The following is an 18,286-nucleotide window of genomic DNA, read 5'->3' on the forward strand; positions in this document are numbered from 1 at the left end:
ACCCAGGGGGATGATCAGGGCCTGACACACAGACCCAGGGGGAATGATCAGGACCAGACATACAGACCCAGGGGGATGATCAGGGCCTGACACACAGACCCAGGGGGAATGATCAGGGCCTGACACACAGACCCAGGTGGAATGATCAGGGCCTGACACACAGACCCCAGGGGGAATGATCAGGGCCTGACACACAGACCCAGGGGGAATGATCAGGACCAGACACACAGACCCAGGGGGAATGATCAGGACCAGACACACAGACCCCAGGGGGAATGATCAGGGCCTGACACACAGATCCAGGGGGAATGATCAGGGCCTGACACACAGACCCAGGGGGAATGATCAGGGCCTGACACACAGACCCAGGGGGAATGATCAGGTCCAGACACACAGACCCAGGGGGAATGATCAGGACCAGACACACAGACCCAGGGGGAATGATCAGGGCCTGACACACAAACCCAGGGGGAATGATCAGGACCAGACACACAGACCCAGGGGGATGATCAGGGCATGACACACAGACCCAGGGGGAATGATCAGGGCCTGACACACAGACCCCAGGGGGAATGATCAGGACCTGACACACAGACCCACGGGGAATGATCAGGGCCTGACACAGAGACACACAGACCCAGGGGGAATGATCAGGGCCTGGCACACAGACCCCAGGGGGAATGATCAGGGCCTGACACACAGATCCAGGGGGAATGATCAGGGCCTGACACATAGACCCAGGGGGAATGATCAGGACCTGACACACAGACCCCACGGGGAATGATCAGGGCCTGACACACAGACCCAGGGGAATGATCAGGGCCTGACACATAGACCCAGGGGGAATGATCAGGACCTGACACACAGACCCCAGGCGGAATGATCAGGGCCTGACACAGAGACACACAGACCCAGGGGGAATGATCAGGGCCTGGCACACAGACCCCAGGGGGAATGATCAGGGCCTGACACAGAGACACACAGACCCAGGGGGAATGATCAGGACCTGACACACAGACCCCAGGGGGAATGATCAGGGCCTGACACAGAGACACACAGACCCAGGGGGAATGATCAGAACTTTTCGTATTGACTTTTATTTGCTATGTTACTCATTGTGTCAATGCGTGAGAGTGGTTGTATATTTAGTTGGTCAGTGCATTCGATTAAAAAATTAATTCTTGAAAGACTGAGGCAGCCAAAAAGCTACTTTAGGGGCATGTACACGCCAATTACCCATGCAGACATCTTGTATTACACTGAGAGGTGAGCAATAGATTCGAAAAGCACTGCTTCATTAAGGGAACTTGGCTGCTTGTCAGGCGCCCACTCAAGGCATAGCTTTACAAAGTTCAATTGGCAGACTCAGCTCTGAAAGTACATTATTAAACTTGTGCAGTTAATAAACCCCTGGACTCCGATCCATGGAAGGTGCTGCTCATGCCCTTTTACCCCCACTAGGGGTCCATCATGCTTTGGCAATGTGGGCATTAGTGCCACCTAGTGACTGGACACCAGTACTTCACCAACTTTCCCATTTTACTGAACTTCGATTCATTCATTGCTACCATCGCCGTTTTTTTAAAAAGAATCTCTGCAGGGAAGTGAACACCCCAATAATTAAAACATTCCTTCACAAAATGATATTGCTGGTTACTGCATTCCGGTTATTGGAGCACACACCTCATATACAGGTGGTGATCTCTAGCCCGGCAATGAAATGAGGTCAATGAGACTTTAATGAGATGGCACAAATGTAAGAAAATCACAAAAAGAATTAAGAGGTGAGAAAAAAAATCTTTACATAAGGAATGGTCGGAAATGGAGAATTCCATTGATGCAGGAACTGTAAACTCTTCTAAAGATAAGTTAAATAGTTGCTTGAAAACGAGGAATAGCGAAGGGAATGGGGAGCGAACAAGGGAGCGGGATCAGGATCATTTGGAGAAAAGCACCGAGAGACATAATGGGCCTGATGAACTTTGTCTGTTCTGGAACATTCCATGGCTCGATGACTCTTTGATTCGAATGGACCCAAGATAAATATAAAAACTATATCCAATTTGGAATGAACCCAGCCTAATTTCCCTCTCCGATTCATTATTCTATTCAAATCCTTTGGGCCTCTTTCCCCCTTGCCCCTACCCCATTTACAAAACAAAGATTTTCTTAAACGAATGAAAAGTTAATTTAAACATTTTTTAAAAAACCTGTGCGTTGCCAAGCAAGAAGTCGTTTTCAGAAATTGTTTCCAGCCCTTACTGGAACACGGAGCTAAACTAAAGCATTCATCCACGTCTCACTGCCAGCTAGCACTGAACTTGACCCCTGCTTAACTACAGCACAACACATTGCTGCCTGCTGTAGCAACATGCTGTGCCATGAAAGAGTGGGGCACAGGCCCAGACTCTATCACTCCTCATGAAACACACACGCGACCGTGACTACGCCAGAGAGACAGAGCCGGGGCCAAATGTTGCACCTACAAGTGTGGCTTGGCAGCTAGCCCTGGGGGGCTGATCTTGTGCAGTGCTGGCCGCAGGCTGCTCAGCAGCATCAGCGAGTGCTGAGGCAGAATGGTGCAAGGCAATGAACAAGGGGAGAATGGACAGGAAAAAGAAATCGGGAAATGTCCTCCCCATCCCCCGCCACTAAACAAGACAGGCCCCCCCCACACCCCCAGTTCAGTGAGTAAACACACTGCAACTATGGCACGGAGCCACACAGACCAGAAGGCTCCCGAACCTTGATTCAATCTTGGGTCTGTGTTGACTCAGCGGAGGTCAACCGTAGCAGCATTTGGGGAGCTGCCATTGCCCTGAGCAACCACGGGCTGGCTGGGGCCGGCCAGTGTGGGGGTGGGGAGGATCAGCCAGGTTTCCCGCCCTCAGCACCTTGCTGGACCGTAGCTTAAGAACATAAGAAATAGGAGCAGGAGTCGGCCATACGGCCCCTCGAACCTGCTCCGCCATTTAATACGATCATGGTTGATCTGATCATGGACTCAGGTCCACTTCCCCACCCACTCCCCATAACCCCTTATCGTTTAAGAAACTGTCTATCTCTGTCTTAAATTTATTCAATGTCCCAGTTTCCACAGCTCTCTGAGGCAGCGAATTCCACAGATCCACAACCCTCAGAAGAAATTTCTCTGCATCTCAGTTTTAAATGGGCGGACACTTATTCTAAGATCATGCCCTCTAGTTCTAGTCTCCCCTATCAGTGGAAACATCCTCTCTGCATCCACCTTGTCAAGCCCCCTCATAATCTTATACATTTCCATAAGATCACCTCTCATTCTTCTAAATTCCAATGAGTATAGGCCCAACCTCCTCAATCTTTCCTCATAAGTCAACCCCCTCATCTGTTCAGGTTACAGAAAGAATGGATCGGGCTTTGGCCATCATAACTCAGGCCAGGTCCCAGCAATTTAAGTTATGCAGAATAATTATGGTGGTTGGGTTTGGTCTCTGAAAAAGAGGCGGCTTTGAGGTAACTGAACTGAGGTTTTCAAAGTTATAATGGGGTATTGTTAAAAGTTGAACATACTTTCATGTTCAAGAATCAAAGAGGTAGTTTAAAAATGAAGAACCAGGGAGTGGATTTAGGCGGAATGATTTTACATGAAGGATAATATATATGGAACAAACCACAAGAAACAAGGCCGGCATGAGGGGATTGAGGGCTACAGTGGGAGGACAGTGCTGGGGACAGTGGGGTAGAGACCAACCAAAGGCCGAGCTGAGCCCAAAGGCTTTCTCCTGTTCTTAAACGTTCCAGTTTGCGGATGTTGAACAGACTGCTGACTCAGCGTTAGGGTCACCCATGAACTGTTCATGCCTGGGCAAGGTCCTGGTCACTCTGGCAACTTCTGGGAACCAGACCCCTGCAAGGGTCACTGCCTTCAGGAGAGAAGAGGATGGAAAGCAAACTCCTCCCCTCCCCCACCCCTCCCCTCCTGCATGCTGTCCTTCAGTAAAATTAAGTTTCCTGGGGAATAAAAGCACATTCTTTGAAAGCATCTCATTCCCTTCGCTGTTACATACAGGCTGCAACTCCATATTTACCTTATCCATATCCTATCCCACTAAAAGTCCTGCTTGCCTATTGCAGCTGTCCTCTCTGCCCAATATTAGCTCCCAGTGCCCCAACACCTGCAATTTAAAATTCTCAACCTTGTGTTCAAATTCCTCCATGACCATGCCCCTCCCTACCTCCGTAACCTCCTCCGGCCTTAGCAACACCCCAAACTCTCCATCCCTCTGACTCCAGCTTCTTGTGCACAGCCCCCCTCCCTTTAGTTGCCCGAGTCTCGGGAATTATCTCCCTAAACCAGTCACCTTTCCACCTCCCAGGAGACTCTTCTTTAGCCCCACCTCCTGAATCAAGCTTTTGGCTTCGCCTCCTTGTCTTTCCTCCTTTGGCTTGGTGTCCAGTTTTTCTTACACCTCTGAAGCGCCTTGGGACGTTTATCTATGTTAAAGGGGCTATATAAATGTGAGTTGCTGCTTCAAGCAGCAGGAAAGCTTACCTTGAGTGAGATATGACATGCTGGACAGTGTCTCTGTTGGACCAGCAGTTTGGGGCTCGGCGTCACGCGGCGTCAACATTGGTGCAACCTCGGCACCTCGCAAGTCCCCCGGGGCGGAGTGGCTCAACCTGGTTTTAGCCTGCGATTCACCCGGCCTGGCGTTTTCAGGCACCACGTTGCTGGGTGTAGTCGAATTGGGAGCAGTTGGGGTGACGGTGCTGGGCGTGGAAGGGAAGAAGCTTTCCTTACAGTCCTTGGAGTACTTTGGCGTGGTTGGTGTCTCTCCTGACTGTAAGAAAGGGTGTTGGGACAAAAATTAGCTTTCGACCTTTTGCTGCAGGATTCAAAATGTGCCCCACACCCAGCTGTTGTGGGATGATTTGTCAATACTCCCATTTCCTTCTAGGAAGCGCCCATTTCTCAGCTTGGCACCTCCATAGGATGGCAAGGCCAAGATTGATAACGGGAATGTAGGGGACGCCAGGGCCTCTCAGTGCTCCTGTTTCATTTAGATGAAAGTTCCCTTCCCTCTCTCTTTAGGTTTCATGGGACATCCTGAGGTTGTGAAAGGTGCTATATAAATGCAAGTTCTTGCTATCATTGTCCTGTAGCTTCTTGCTTATGAAGAGTACAAAGCAGCTGCAGTCGGCCCTCTGATTTCAAGGCTGAACCCTTTAACTTCCCCGTCCTTGGCCTCCAGTTGGTATGCCTAGCCCTCTGTACTCATGATGTGGACAAACCAGAATCCAACCAATCACAGTGCACAAATGCAGTGCCTGGTGCTTTCAAACTTGTCAATGCTGGACCCATATACGTGCCACGAAATGGGTCCTGATCTTCTGCATGCTGGGATATCAATCTCAGCGGTGAGGAAATGCCCGTGGAGTTCAGCCTTCTGCCCAATAAAACCCTGCTCATGGTTCGAGTTGAGAAATCTCCTCTTTCTACTAAGGATGGGGATTGACCTGGGGTAGACATGAGGAAGAGGCAAAATAGATGGGAGAGGAGTTGGTGATCCTCACCGAGAAATACTAACTTCTAAATGTTAACATTGTACAGTAAAGATGATTCAAAAACACTAAGGGGCCGAAAGTGCCCCCTTTTTTAATGGCTGTTACCGGCGGTAACGAGGCGGTAAGGCCTTTCCACCCGGTTGGGACGGCCTCTACAACGATCGGGATATTGCCCTCCTAATTTCTGCAGGCGCAACATATTACCAACCCACTCCGCTGACATCCGTGCACGGTGATAAAGACATCATCACCGTGCGCACCGCCTGGTCCCTGTCCCGGAATCGCCACCGAGCGCTTGTCGGTGCCCCCGACAGCTTTGGAAGGCGGGAATCTGCCAGTGGCTGGGCGATGTGGCCGCCCTTAAAAGGGAAGGTGCACCGCCGAGGCTGCCATTTTGTTTCAATCAAAGATGGCGGCCGCTGGCCTGGCCGAAGCCCTCCCTTGGTGGCCCACTGGTCTGGCCGAAGCCCTCTCTGGTGGCCCAGTCGTCCGGCCGAAGCCCTCCCTTGGTGGCCCAGTGGCCCGGCCGAAGCCCTCTCTGGTGGCTCAGTGGCCCGGCCGAAGCCCTCCCTGGTGGCCCAGTGGCCCGGCCGAAGCCCTCCCTGGTGGCCCAGTGGCCCGGCCGAAGCCCTCTCTGGTGGCTCAGTGGCCTGGCTGAAGCCCTCCCTGGTGGCCCAGTGGCCCGGCCGAAGCCCTCTCTGGTGGCTCAGTGGCCCGGCCGAAGCCCTCCCTGGTGGCCCAGTGGCCCGGCCGAAGCCCTCCCTGGTGGCCCAGTGGCCCGGCCGAAGCCCTCCCTGGTGGCCCAGTGGCCCGGCCAAAGCCCTCCCTGGTGGCCCAGTGGCCCGGCCAAAGCCCTCCCTGGTGGCCCAGTGGCCCGGCCAAAGCCCTCTCTGGTGGCCCAGTGGCCCGGCCAAAGCCCTCCCTGGTGGCCCAGTGGCCCGGCCAAAGCCCTCCCTGGTGGCCCAATGGCCCGGCCAAAGCCCTCCCTGGTGGCCCAGTGGCCCGGCCAAAGCCCTCTCTGGTGGCCCAGTGGCCCGGCCGAAGCCCTCCCTGGTGGCCTAGTGGCCCGGCCGAAGCCCTCCCTGGTGGCCCAGTGCCCGGCCGAAGCCCTCCCTGGTGACCCAGTAGGCCCTAAGGAGGCCTCGCAGTGTCCCTCCCCTTTAAGTGAAGGGAGGGACGTTGCTACGGGTCAGCGCTGATATGCTCAGCATGGCCGTGATGGCCACCGTCCCGCTCCCGCCCCTACACCACCTCAAACAGCACCCCAAAGCGCCGGGAGGCGGTGACAAATTTAAAGTGCCAAATTTTCCGCTTCTTCCCTCCCACTCCCACCAGGCGGTGATAATTCAACTAAACGGGGCGGAGGGCAATTTCCAGCCTTAAACATTTACAGTAGCTGACCATAACAAGCTCGACTGAGGCACTACAAGATGGTAACTCGCTGCACCTGCCCCAGCGATAAGCTGGCATACCGACTCTTTTTGACAACTCACAAAGTAACTAACTTCCTTTTACATCACGCTGCCTGCCCTTCCCCCCCCACCAGGCTCACCATTAGCGGATGTGGAGAGGACAAGCTGCAGTGTTGGGAATCAGTGTCCGCCAGTCTCTATTTTCCCCCTCCTCGCACCAAAATGTTTGCTGAGTATTAAGCTTGGCTTTGATTGGTCTGTGCAGGACTGGTAAACATTGTTCCCTATGCTGTGGGAAGAAACACTGAAGAGGATTCTTGTGTCTGATGCCAATCCACGATATCCTCACACCGTTGTGGTGCAAGGTCTCGAATGGATTAGTCAGGAACACTTCATCAAATAACGCAATGGTCAGCTCATGTTATTAAGAATAATTCAGGAACAGGTCGCCGCGGACACAGGCCTGTATAAACTGAATATTCAACCTAATATTGAGTCAAATTACACTAGGCCTATTGCAGGACACCTGGACGGCCCACCCCTGGAGGGCCCCTCACTCCAGGGCCCACCCCTCGATGGCCTACTCCTCCAGGGCCCACCCCGGCCTCACACTCCAGGGCACACCCCTCGAGGGCCCACTCCGATCCCTCATGGGCCAACCCCAGCCCCCCACTCCAGGGCCCACCCCTCGAGGGCCCACCCCGCCTTCCCACTCCAGGGCCCATCCCGCCCCCCACTCCAGGGCCCACCACTCGAGGGCCCACCCCGCCCCCCCACTCCAGGGCCCACCCCTCCAGGGTCCACCACTCGAGGGCCCACCCCAGCCCCCCACTCCAGGGCCCATCCTGGCCCCCCACTCCAGGGCCCACTCCTGGACGGCCCACCCCACCATGGACCCACCCCTCCAGGGTCCACCCCTGGCCCACCACTCCAGGGCCCCCCCGCTCCAGGGCCCACCACCCCGGGCCCACCCCTCGAGGGCCCCCATTCCAGGGCCCCCCACTCGAAGGGTCACCACTTGAAGGGTCACCCCTGGCCCCCTCACTCGAGGGCTTACTCAAGTTGAAAATCGGGAATTCTGCAGCTCCCTTCACACACGACCAACTCCATCTTTGAACAGCAGAAAACTTCAACACAGAAACTGGTCAGAACAGAGAAGCTGTCCAAATGAACAGATCTCCATTACACTGTGGCGATTGCACAGACTGACAGACTGCTAATGCTTCACACCATATCCACCGTCCACTTTAGTCACCTCAGTTTAGAGTACTATGGACTTGTTCCAGAAATCTTACTCTACACGAGACATGTGCCTTTTGGGGTTTCTATGACATAGAAACACACATTCTTTAGTTATCAACATGTTAAAATGTCGATTCACACAATTTCGATGCTGCAACAAACTGAAGTTCTGGCAAACATCACTGCAGAACGTAGACTGCCTTCAGTCCTGTGACGCACCATACCCTAAACAAAACTTAAACACTCCTCTGTCCATTTGAATTCTCATTCCACACATTATCTGGTCAAACTCAGACATTAGGATTAATTGGAGGAGGTGAGAGATATTGCGGAGCTGGCTTTCTACAGGTTGGCTGTAAAACCACATTGCCACTTACATCTCCTTGCTTCAGCTTGTCCAGCTGGCTGTCCTGGGGCCCGGGAGCAGCGGGTCCCTCACCCAGACATTCCCGGTGCAGCTTTCCATCTCCTGGTGCCTTTTTCAAATGAGACAGGATACCGAGGCTACATGTAAATCTATTATGTCCAGACTACACCTCCAGAAACAGATGACGGGGGCACCATGGCAACCATTCAATGAAACTGTGCAAAAAATGGATATACTCAACTAGACACGTGGCTCAAAGGCTCTTTAGACACTTTCTCTCAGAATCATTAAACCCCCTCACCAATTTACATAGAACTCTCAGGAAATCACGTGGCAGGACACTTGTATTTTATTCATTTTTATAAAAGGAAGTGCCAGAAACTGCAGCTCAGTCAGATTGCCTGTGGCTAAACTGCCACAAATCTGGACTTGTAGCCACTATTTACATAACAAGAAAGGATTTTCCCTCTTGGCGTAGTGTCTCACGAAGCCGCATGGCCACCAGCAAGGTCCCCGGCTTTTCCAGTGTAGGTACCGTGCATGCGTAAACATTTGCAGTGGGAGAGGCAAGCCGTGCAGGAGGCAGCACAGCTTGGCAGGGACGTTGGTAGATTCCCTGGAATATGCAAGGAGATCTGTTCAGTTTCATGGTATTCCTAGCTGCCATGCACCGTCCATTTTCTGGGAAAGCACCTGAACTCTACATGGCCCCTGCTTATGCTGACGGGAGTCGTGTATTGGTGATAAGAAAACATTGGGTAGCGTTTGTACAGGCGCATCATGCAAAATCTTCTGGGGTGTAATTTCCAAAAGCAGCAAATACAGTGAGCGCCACGTAATTATGCATTGTTCAAAAACTATTTTTCTCTTGCCGATTGCGTACACTGAACCCCACATGGTGAAATGCAACACAAAACTCTGAATATTAATACTTCTAGCAGCAACTGGAGCCTGTGATGCAGGCACTGAATGCTGAAACCACTAAACATTTCAACAACACACTGTCAAACATCACTCCAACCACAAACCATATGAAGGGCTCTACCTGGAGCATGTTTAAGCCCCACCATGTACTCACCCAGGGAGCCATGGTGCACCAAGGTCTGAATCAGTAACAAGCATGGACATAGTTGCAAAGAGCCTATTCCACACTCAAGTGGCATAAGCAATCCCAATTAGTCCAGACGTAAAAAGAACCCCATCTCTGATTGCAGAAAGTGAAGGGTCACCTATGGAGTTGAACCCAGGATCTAATGGGACCAAATCAGTCTAAAATGTAGCTAAAATCTGGGGACATTAATAAGGGTTCATGTGTTACAGCTGTCCAGTGGGCAGTGGAAGTGGCCAACATCACATCTCTGATCTCAGCCACCCTACACATTTAACCACAAGCTCCGGGGCAGAACAAACACAAGTTCAATATCACAAACTCAGTAATCACAAGGAATTGAAGCTCCATCGAGTTTGGATTAATCTGGGATATGAGTACGAGATTGGGGTCATCAATTTAACAAGCCAACAGCACCTCAATGGAAGATACATGCATGAACAGGTCCAGCAAAACCAGGGGCAGCACGCTCCCAAAAAGCCCGGTGTGAACTTGTCCTCGTTATGTTCTGGGTTCTGGAAATTAGAACTATTTTTGCGAGATGTCGAGTCATCAATACAGATCTCATGATGTTCTGGGAGGGATGCAGTGAAGACCAGCTACCGATCATCAAGGGTGGAAGGGAAATTGAGCAGTCACTCCTTGTTTTTGTGCAGTTCCCAGGAACTGCTTTCAAAGCAATGCTGACAGAGGCCTGGGAGTAAGGTGCCAGCAAAAAGTGATGATTTTTTAAAAAAGTGAATGCTATCAGTGTAAAATGTTGCAACGATTGAGGCCCCTCTTGAGTTTACTAACCTAGCAAGACAATTTACTGGGTGACAACGCCAGGTACACTGTTAACAGTTGCAATATCCGCCCTCCTGTATGGCTCAGAAACATGGACCATGTACAGTAGACATCTCAAGTCGCTGGAGAAATACCACCAACGATGTCGCCGCAAGATCCTACAACTCCCCTGGGAGGTCAGACGCACCAACATTAGCGTCCTCGACCAGGCCAGCATCCCCAGCATTGAAGCACTGACCAAACTTGATCAGCTCCGCTGGGCAGGTCACATTGTTCGCATGCCAGACACGAGACTCCTAAAGCAAGCGCTCTACTCGGAACTCCTTCACGGCAAATGAGCCAAAGGTGGGCAACGGAAACGTTTCAAGGATACCCTCAAAGCCTCCCTGATAAAGTGCAACATCCCCACCGACACCTGGGAGACCTTGGCCAAAGACCGCCCTAAGTGGAGGAAGTGCATCCGGGAGCTCCTCAAGTCTTGTCGCCGAAAGCATGTAGAAATCAAGCGCAGGCAGCGGAAGGAGCACGCGGCAAACCAGACTCCCCACCCACCCCTTCCCTCAACGACTGTCTGTCCCACCTGTGACAGGGACTGTGGTTCTCGTATTGGACTGTTCAGCCACCTAAGAACTCATGCTAAGAGTGAAAGCAAGTCTTCCTCGATTCCGAGGGACTGCCTATGATGAGTGGGTTAAACACAGCACAAGGATTTTTAAGAAGCATAAAATCATTGGTTTGATTATCTGGAGCCTCTTAGACACACTGGCTGAAGTAACTCGCCAAGAAGTGTCTTTGGGAAATGCTGTACACATTGTGGGCATCCCGCAGAGGGATGTTCTGAAGGTTTACGTGCCTGACATGAGAAATGCACAATCTCCAGGAGAGGCACTCTCACTACTTTGTCATTCTGGTGCTGTTTTAAAGTGTCAATCACTGCCCTCAGTTCCCAGTCTCTGTACAAACAGCATGCCTGGCTTTTGTCAGATTTCTCCCAGTGTGCTCTTTCAGCAGCCCCCTCCTCCTCCTCCTCTTCATTTTCATCATCATTATCTTAACTGATTCAATGACAACGAATTCTACTACTGTAGACAAGAGCATCACTAAAACATTGCAACTTTGTTCAATGATTTGTACAGTGAGTTTCTCCAACAGGACCTTTATTAAAAATGCAAACAGCTACAAAGAATGACTGATTAGCCAGCTTTAAATAGTGCATTCCTTGTGCTTTGAATGTTCAGGCTCCACGTAGAAATGAATAGTCCAAACAGCAGGGCACCGTGCCTTTAAAAGTCTGTTCAATATGTTTATTCGGGAATGTGCTTCAATTCAATGACGGAAAGAGGCAGTAGAGAGACCAGGTTGATGCACAAGGAAAATAAACACACAAATAGCACACCAGGCCCAAGAAAGAACAGCGGGGCAGAGAGGAAGAGAGTATGTTACAATGACGTTTGATTGCATGTAATAATTGAGGAAGACCATACCAAACATCTAATATGAACCAACAACCTTCTGACCCTGAGGCAAGAGTGGCTCAGTGGGTATCACTCCCACTTCTGAGTCAGCAAGTCGTGGGTTCAAGTCCCACTCCAGAGACTAGAATACAAAAATCTTGGCTGACACTCCAGTGCAGTGCTGAGGGAGTACCGCACTGTCAGAGGTGGCGTATTTTGGATGAGACGTCAATCTGTTCTCTCAGGTGGACGTAAAAGATCCCAGGGCACTATTTGAAAGACGAGCAGGGGAGTTATCCGCGGTGTCCTGGGGCCAATATTTATCTCTCAATCAACGTAACAAAAACAAATTATCTGGTCATTATCACATTGCTATATGTGGGAGTGTGCTGTGCGCAAATTGGCTGCCGCGTTTCCCACATTACAACAGTGACTACACGCCAAAAGCTTTGGGATGTCTGATGGTCATGAAAAGCACTATATAAAGTCTTTCTTTTGTTTTCTTCTCACTTATTCAGTGAATCTCCTATCAACATGAAGTTCTCTATCTTTGTGCATAGATGGGAAATCTGGATAAATACATGAAGGGAAAAAGGAATAGAAGGGTATTCAGATAAGGTGAGATTGAGTAGGTGGGAGGGGGCTTGTGTAGAGCACAAACAAATGGCTTGTCTCTGTGCTGTACATTGTAATGTTATGTCAAAGGGGGAGGGGGGAACCCTCATGATTTAATATATAAAGCCAGTCAGGACAAGACAACAGTAGAGTTGGTCAGTAACTATTTTCATACGACGCAGATATACCGCAAGCAGAACACGCCTCAACATGTCCTGCCGAAGAAATAACATGGAGAGGCAGTCCACTACCCAGAGCTTTTGTGAAGATGCTTTTGATTAAATCAAAGGTTTTTGCCAATGGTTACCAAGGCTCTTCAACAAAAGGGATCAAACTTTCTGAGGCAGAGGTGACAATGGTGGGTACCTGGGATCATATGTCCCAACAGGGGCCAAACTCCCAGCACAGAATCATACAACTCGAGCTTACATCTGGCATGTAGTCATGGGAATTCCAAATTCAAAAACCGTACAAGGTAAATTGCCGACAGCCAAGAGCTGCAATAAGGTGCAGCGCTGTCATGGTCAACAAGAGACCAATATTCCATAGCTTCAATATAAATTTGGGCAAAACCAATTCCAACCGCAGGTTGGCATTACTGCTTGTTTAAACAGCATCAGCTACCTTTCATGAGCTTGGCCATCAATGGACATTGAATTGCAGTTACTATTGTTTTATTCTGGTTGAGGGGATGGAGCAGGGAGGATAATACTGTGCAACATGAAGTTTTAGGCATGCCTGAGTCAGTAAATACTGCACATTCCAAGAAAGAAAGACTGTTCGCAACCTTGGCGTCATATTTGACCCTGAAATGAGCTTCTGGCCACATATCTGCGGCATAACGAAAATCGGCTATTACCACGTCCATGACATTGCCCGCTTCCGCCTTTGCCTCAGCTCATCTGCTGCTGAAACCCTCATCCCTGCCTTTGTTACCTCTAGACTTGACTACTCCACGCACTCCTGGCCTCCCACATTCTACCCTATGTAAACTTGAGATCATCCAAAACTCGGCAGCCCTTGTCCTAACTCACACCAAGTCCTTATCTCCCATCATCTCTGTGCTCCAATTAAGCAACACCTCGATTTCAAAATTCTCATCCTTGTTTTAAAATCCCCCCATGGCCTCGCCCCTCCCTAGCTCTGTAATCTCTTTCAGCCTCACAACCCCATGAGATGTCTGCGCTCCTCTAATTATGTTTTCTTGAGCATCCCTGATTATAACTGCTCAACCATTGGTGGCCGTGCCTTCACAGCTGCCTGAGCCCCAAGCTCTGGAACTCCCTCCCTAAACCTCTCCACCTCCTTTAAGATGTTCTTTAAAATCTACCACTTTGACCTTTTGGTCATCTGCCGTAATTTCTTCTTATGTGGCTCGGTGTCAAATTTATCTGTTTTGTCTTATAACACTGCTGTGAAGCGCCTTGGGACATTTTACTACGTTAAAGGAGCTATATAAATACAAGTTGTTGTTGTTGGATTTATATAGTGCCTTTCACGAGCACCGGACGTCCCAAAGCACTTAACAGCCAAAGAAGTACTTTTGGAGTGTAGTCACTGTTGTCATGTGGGAAACGCGGCAGCCAATTTGCACACAGCAAGCTCCCACAAATGGCAATGTATTAATGACCAGATAATCTGCTTTCTTAGTGATGTTGATTGAGGGATAAATATTGGCCAGGACACTGGGGATAACTCCCCTGCTCTCTGAAATAGTACCATGGGATCTTTTACATCCACCTGAGAGCGCAGACGGGGTCTCAGTTTAACATCTCATCTGATGGAACCTGACACTCTAGTCTTAGAGTGGGACTTGAACCCACAACCTTCTGACTCAAAGGTGAGGGTGCTACCCACTAATCGACAGTTGAGACTCACTGACCAAGGTATGGATGAGGGTTTGAGCAGCAGGTGGCCTGTGACAGTGGCGGAGTCGGGCCATGTTTGAGGTGGAAATACATCGTGCAAATATGTGGTCAGAAGTTCATCTCGAATATAACACCGAGGTTGCAAACAGTCTGGTTTAGCCTCAGATAGTTGCCAGGGAAGGGATGGTGTCGGTGGCTAGGGAACGCAGTTTGTGGTGGAGACTGAAGACAATGGCTTCGGTCTTCCCAATATTGGAGGAAATTTCTGCTCATCCAGAACTGGATGTTGGACAAGCAGTCTGACAATTTAGAGACCGTGGAGGAGCCGCGAGAAGTGGTGGTGAGGTAGAGCTGGGTGTCATCAGCGTATATGTGGAAACTGATGCTGTGTTTCTGGATGATATCGCCAAGGGTCAGCATATAGATGAGAAATAAGAGGGGGCCAAGGATTGATCCTTGGGGGACACCAAAGGTAACGATGCGAGAGTGGGAAGAGAAGCCGTTGCAGGTGATTCTCTGGCTACGATTAGATAGATAAGAATGGAACCAGGCGAGTGCAGTCCCACCCAGTTGGATGGGGATGGAGAGACGTTGGAGAAGGATAGAGTGATCAACCGTGTCAAAGGCTGCAGACAGATCGAGAAGTACAAGGAGAGATAGTTTACCTTTGTCACAGTCACAAAGGAAGCCATTTGTGACTTTGATAAGAGCAGTTTCAGTACTGTGGCAGGGGCAGAAACATGATTGGAGGGATTCAAACATGTTCCAGGAAAGTTGAGCATGGATATGGGAGGCGACAGCACATTCAAAGACTTTGGAGAGGAAAGGGGGGTTAGAGATGTGGCGGTAGTTTGCAAGGACGGAGGGATCAAGGTTGGGTTTTTTTTTTTGAGAGGGGTGATGACGGCAAACTTGAAGGAGAGGGTGGACAGTACCTGAACAGTGCAAACCATTAACAATATCAGTTAACATGGGAACCAGAAAGGGAAGTTGGGTTGGTCAGCAGTTTAGCAGGAATAGGGTCGAGGGAGCACTAAGTAGGCCTCATGGACACGATGCACTTGGAGAAGGCATGAGGGGAGATGGGGAGTAATTAGAGTAAGATGCAAGTTCAGGGCTAGGGCAGGGGGGAACCTTAGATGAAGTTTGGCCTGGTGGGCTAGAGGAAGGGAAGGAAGTGACAGAGGCAGCTGATCGGATGGTCTTATCATAGTGACAAAGAAGTCCATGAGCTCCTCACACTTATTATTGGAGGTGAAGGTGGAGGAGACAGGGGAGAGGGGTTTAAAGAAGACGGTTTGTAGTAGAAAAAAGCTGGGGGTTATCTTTGCATTCCAGGATGGTCCTGGAATAGCGAGCAATTTTGACAGACGAGTTAAAAGGCCACTTGCAGCAACCAAGTATGGGCAAATGGGAAAGTGGTGCAAAGTGATACATTTTATGTGATTCTATGAAACAACGGAAACTTCACAACATTACATTTTCCCAGATACCCATGTGTATACCCTTGTACAGCTACAGAGCCTTACTCTTTCCTTTCCTACCGTTCCGACATGGTGCAACCCATGGCTTCACCAGGGCCAGAGGCAGGCTACTCCTATCCCTGCTCTGACTGCTGAGATGCTCTTGGCCGATGACCTCTGGTTTTGGAGCCCGTGAGGGCTCCGCCAAAGCCTGCTCCACTGCACCGGTGCAGGGGTAGACTCAACCATAGGGACACGAGGCAGCATGACCTGTACTGACTGAGGGGTGAGGTGGGGGCAACGGGTGAGAAGCACAAGTGCTTGGAGTGGAGCCCCCACTTCCATGTCCCCTTTCGCCATCATCCCTCTCATGGGCCAGCCGCTGTTCACTCTTACCACTGTGTTGGAGAGCAGCTTGGTGCAGATCAGTGACCCACTGTAAGGCCATGGTTAAGGTATCTGTCATCCTATTTAAGGCGGCAGACATGTTGGTATCCAGGGTCTGCATGGTCGTGGTTAAGGCGTGCATGGACTCAGTAGAGAGCTGCATTTAATGGACATGTTCTGCGGCATCAACTCACTCATGCTTGAGGCGGACTGTTCCAATCTCTCTGCAATCGTAGTCAGTATATTTGGAAGGCCTGTCAGTGCATCGCACATTCCCTCCTACTCCTCAATGATTACTCCTTTCATCGATGCACCCCGCCCCCCGCCCCGGGGTGCAACATCTGTGTCCTGCTGAGCAGAACGCACAGAGGGCTGTGCTTTCCGACGAGGACACTCCACAGCTGTTCCTGCCACCAATGTCTGCTTTTGCTCACGTGTGAAGTGTGAGTAACTGAGCTAGCACATGGTCAGTATGAATCCTGTGATGGTGTACTCGCAGAAGGAATCATTTCCTCTGAGGAATCGTCGTCCACGAGGTTCATGGACGCCTGCTGCACGCCTGCAAGCTCCGTCGGTGAGAAAAGATATGAATCAGTACTGGCAAGGTAAGAATGTTTCAACTGATTATGAAGAGGGTCATATTTCACTCGCTGCTGAAATCAAGTCAGCATGACTGAGTGTGTCACCAGGTAGCTGGGAACTCGCCATCTCAGACAGCCAGGGACACAGAGTCACCACTGATCTCCAGCACCTCCTCCTCTGCAGCTATTAACTGCGTGATCTGTGGAGGGCCACCTCCGGTTCTTGCCTTCTCATTTGTGTTTTGCGCTCTCTTCTCCTGAAACGGAAGAAAGATCAGACCGATGAGCGAATGTAATGGCATGTGTCCACCTGATGGATGGAGTGCATGTGGTGACGGTGACCATCAGGGAGAGGTATCAAACTGCATAAGGATGAGGGTGAGTGGGAGCGGTGGATGGACAGATGGGGATGTGAGGAAGTGCATAAAATGAGAAGGATGGGTGCACTTGCAAGGTAAGTGGATGCGAGGAGTGATGTGATGGAGTAGACTTGACAAGGCAGTGAGGGGCGGTGGGAGGGGGTGATGCGCACAAACGAAATAAACTATAGAACCAATGGGAACCTGTTCAACCTTCGTCGCTTCCAGGCTAGATCCAAGGTTGTCCCATCCTCTGTCATCGAACTACAGTACGTGGACAACGCTGTCGTCTGCGCACATTGAAACCATCGTCAACGTCTTCACTGAGGCGTACGAAAGCATGGGCCTTGCACTAAACATCCGTAAGACAAAGGTCCTCCACCAACCTGACCCCGCCTCACAGCACTGCCCCCGTCATCAAAATCCACGGCGTGGCCTTGGACAACGTGGACCATTTACCATACCTCGGGAGCCTACTATCAGCAAGGGCAAATATCGACGACGAGGTCCAACACCGCCTCCAGTGGACCAGCGCAACCGTTGGTGGCCTGAGGAAGAGAATGTTTGAAGACCAAGACCTCAAATCTGGCACTAAGCTTATGGTCTACAGGCAGTAGTGATACCTGCCCTCCTATATGGCTCAGAGACGTGGACCATACACTGTAGACACCTCAAAGCGCCGGAGAAGTACCACCAGCGCTGCCTCCACAAGATCCTGCAAATCCACTGGGTGGGTGACGCACCAACGTTAGTGTTCTCGCTCAGGCCGACATCCCCAGCATCGAAGCACTGACCACACTCAACCAGCTCCGTTGGACGGGCCACATTGTTCACATGCCCGACAAGAGACTCCCAAAGCAAGCGTTCTATTCGGAACTCCTACACGGCAAGCAAGTCCCAGGTGAGCAGAGGAAATGTTTCAAGGACAGCCTCAAAGCCTCCTTGATAAAGTACAAATCCCCACCGGCACCTGTGAATCCCTGGCCCAAGACCGCCCTAAGTGGAGGAAGAGCATCCGGGAGGGCACTGAGCACCTCGAGTCTCGTCGCCGAGAGCATGCAGAAACTCCCCACCCACCCTTTCCTTCAACCATTGTCTGT

General features: G+C 50.6%; 1 protein-coding gene across 1 annotated transcript in view; it reads right to left on the reverse strand.

Moving 5' to 3' along the window:
• The window catches only part of cabin1 (calcineurin binding protein 1), a 539,464-nt gene that overhangs the window by 36,622 nt on the left and 484,556 nt on the right, over nt 1-18,286 (reverse strand). Inside the window, 1 exon segment of the mRNA XM_070887525.1 lies at nt 4,532-4,820. Within this exon segment, the coding sequence (XP_070743626.1) occupies nt 4,532-4,820 (289 nt within the window).

Source organism: Pristiophorus japonicus, chromosome 8 (assembly GCF_044704955.1).
Source record: "Pristiophorus japonicus isolate sPriJap1 chromosome 8, sPriJap1.hap1, whole genome shotgun sequence".
NCBI lineage: Eukaryota > Metazoa > Chordata > Chondrichthyes > Pristiophoridae > Pristiophorus > Pristiophorus japonicus.